Source organism: Bidens hawaiensis, unplaced genomic scaffold (assembly GCF_021521415.1).
Source record: "Bidens hawaiensis isolate Kalapana, Puna unplaced genomic scaffold, B.hawaiensis_p1.1 tig00025840_1, whole genome shotgun sequence".
NCBI classification, from domain to species: domain Eukaryota; kingdom Viridiplantae; phylum Streptophyta; class Magnoliopsida; order Asterales; family Asteraceae; genus Bidens; species Bidens hawaiensis.
Genome location: NW_027505061.1, coordinates 199,052 through 200,894, shown reverse-complemented (window position 1 = coordinate 200,894; position 1,843 = coordinate 199,052). Strand labels below are relative to the sequence as shown.

At 33.5% G+C, this 1,843-nt stretch overlaps 1 protein-coding gene across 1 annotated transcript; it reads right to left on the bottom strand.

Annotated features, from left to right (window-relative positions):
* Positions 1 to 260: 260 nt before the first annotated feature.
* Positions 261 to 976, bottom strand: LOC143610361 (vacuolar iron transporter homolog 2-like). Its single transcript, XM_077084862.1, has one exon. The coding sequence runs from the start codon at positions 974 to 976 to the stop codon at positions 353 to 355; it is 624 nt and encodes a 207-aa protein (XP_076940977.1). The 3' UTR covers positions 261 to 352.
* Positions 977 to 1,843: the final 867 nt, after the last annotated feature.

Here is a 1,843-nt window from a genome sequence, read left to right as displayed (position 1 = left end):
TACAAAAAACTCCCTTAATTTATACTTCATGACTAATTGTAGAAATATCAAATTTGTCCCATGACTATATTTAGGTTGTCCAAATAAGAAAAAAAAGTACCAATTTGATAAGAAGATGAGTGGTTGCATTTTTGTTATAATTAAGGAAAAAAAAATGATTTTCTTACGGAAAGCAATTAACAAAAAGAAATATAAACAAACACTCGTAATATAGATATATACATATGCTTACCGGTTATATTCATTAATTCCTGTATATATACATACATACATATTGGATGTTGACCCCCAAAGATTGAAAAAAAAATATATATATTGAAACCATGATATAAGAGGAGATGACCCATAGATTTCAATGGAGTCCCTTTGCACCAATTAACATTGTTAAACCATATGTAATGGCCATAGCCATCCAACCTCCAACCACCACCCTAAAGGTGGACTTGACAGCCGGTGCCCGCCCCAAGGCAGCCCCCAACCATCCAAAAACGGCCAGTGCCACTGTCACCGCTACTGCCACCACCAAAACCCTCACCTTATAAGGCTTTATAAACGAAGCGGCTAATAAAGGCACTATAGCCCCCAATGAAAAAGCTAGAGCTGATGCAGCCGCAGCTTGCCATGGGTTCGGAAGGCTATCGACCTCAGCTTCAACAATATCTCTACGGTTGATCTCTCTTTTAATTTGGGCAACTTCTATATCGAGTTGCGAGTAAACAGAAACAAGTTCTCCAATAGCCATACTACAGGCTCCGGCTACTAAGCCAGCAAAACCCGTCAAGATCATGGCTTTCATGTCTTTTTTAACGGCTCCAACACCCATCATTAGAGAAGCCGTGGAGACTAACCCGTCGTTGGCTCCCAAGACAGCGGCTCGTAGCCATTGGGACCGTTTTGAGTAGTCAAACAAGTCCTTAGGCTCGAGCTCAAGGGTTGTTTGGTGGTGCACCATGTCATGATCAGGAATTGTAGCCATTATAAGTAATTTGAGTGTGTGCCTAACACACGCCTACAAGTAAGTTATTTATAAAGGAGATATTGTTGAGATAAGTTACAAAATGATCCCTTAACTATTCCATCATTTAAATTTGTAGTAAATACAAATACGAATCTCTTTCACATTTTGGACTCATCATCCCCGTTATGAGGAATGCATATATATATATTTTGATATGCACTCATCAATAAATATTGTAAGCATACGTATAACAAAATACATTATTTTTTAAGCAAAAAAAATATAAATAAAATATAAATGCAATATGTATTTGTCTCTTGAAATTCAAAACAAAATATGAGTAAATTTGGGTATGTATATAACATACACGTGTATATATGTTATATTGCATAAACATAACCAGCACATTTATAGGTAAATGATTAAAATTTTGAAAACATACAAAGAAATCCGTTTGATAGTCTTTTATGCACATAAACTAATTTGTTTGTATTTAAGAATACGAAGTTCTAAAAACTTTTAAACATTGATACCATAACAATTAAATGATTAAAATTTTGAAAACATACGAACAAATCAGTTTGATAGTCTTTTATGTACATAAACTAGTTTGTTTGTATTTAAGTACAAAGTTCTAAAAACTTTTTAACCACAAATATCGTAACAATTCCACACATATAGTTATGATGTACAGATAGACGAGGCTGTGTGTCTACTTTTACCAGCCTAAACAATTAGTGTTTTATATTTTTATGGATGAATAGCCATACATATCCTATCTTACATAATATAGTGTAGCTCATCATATATTAGTTTAAAGGATTACTAACAAGAAAACGAATGATACATAAGTAAAAGTACATAATAAATATAATTAAATGATTT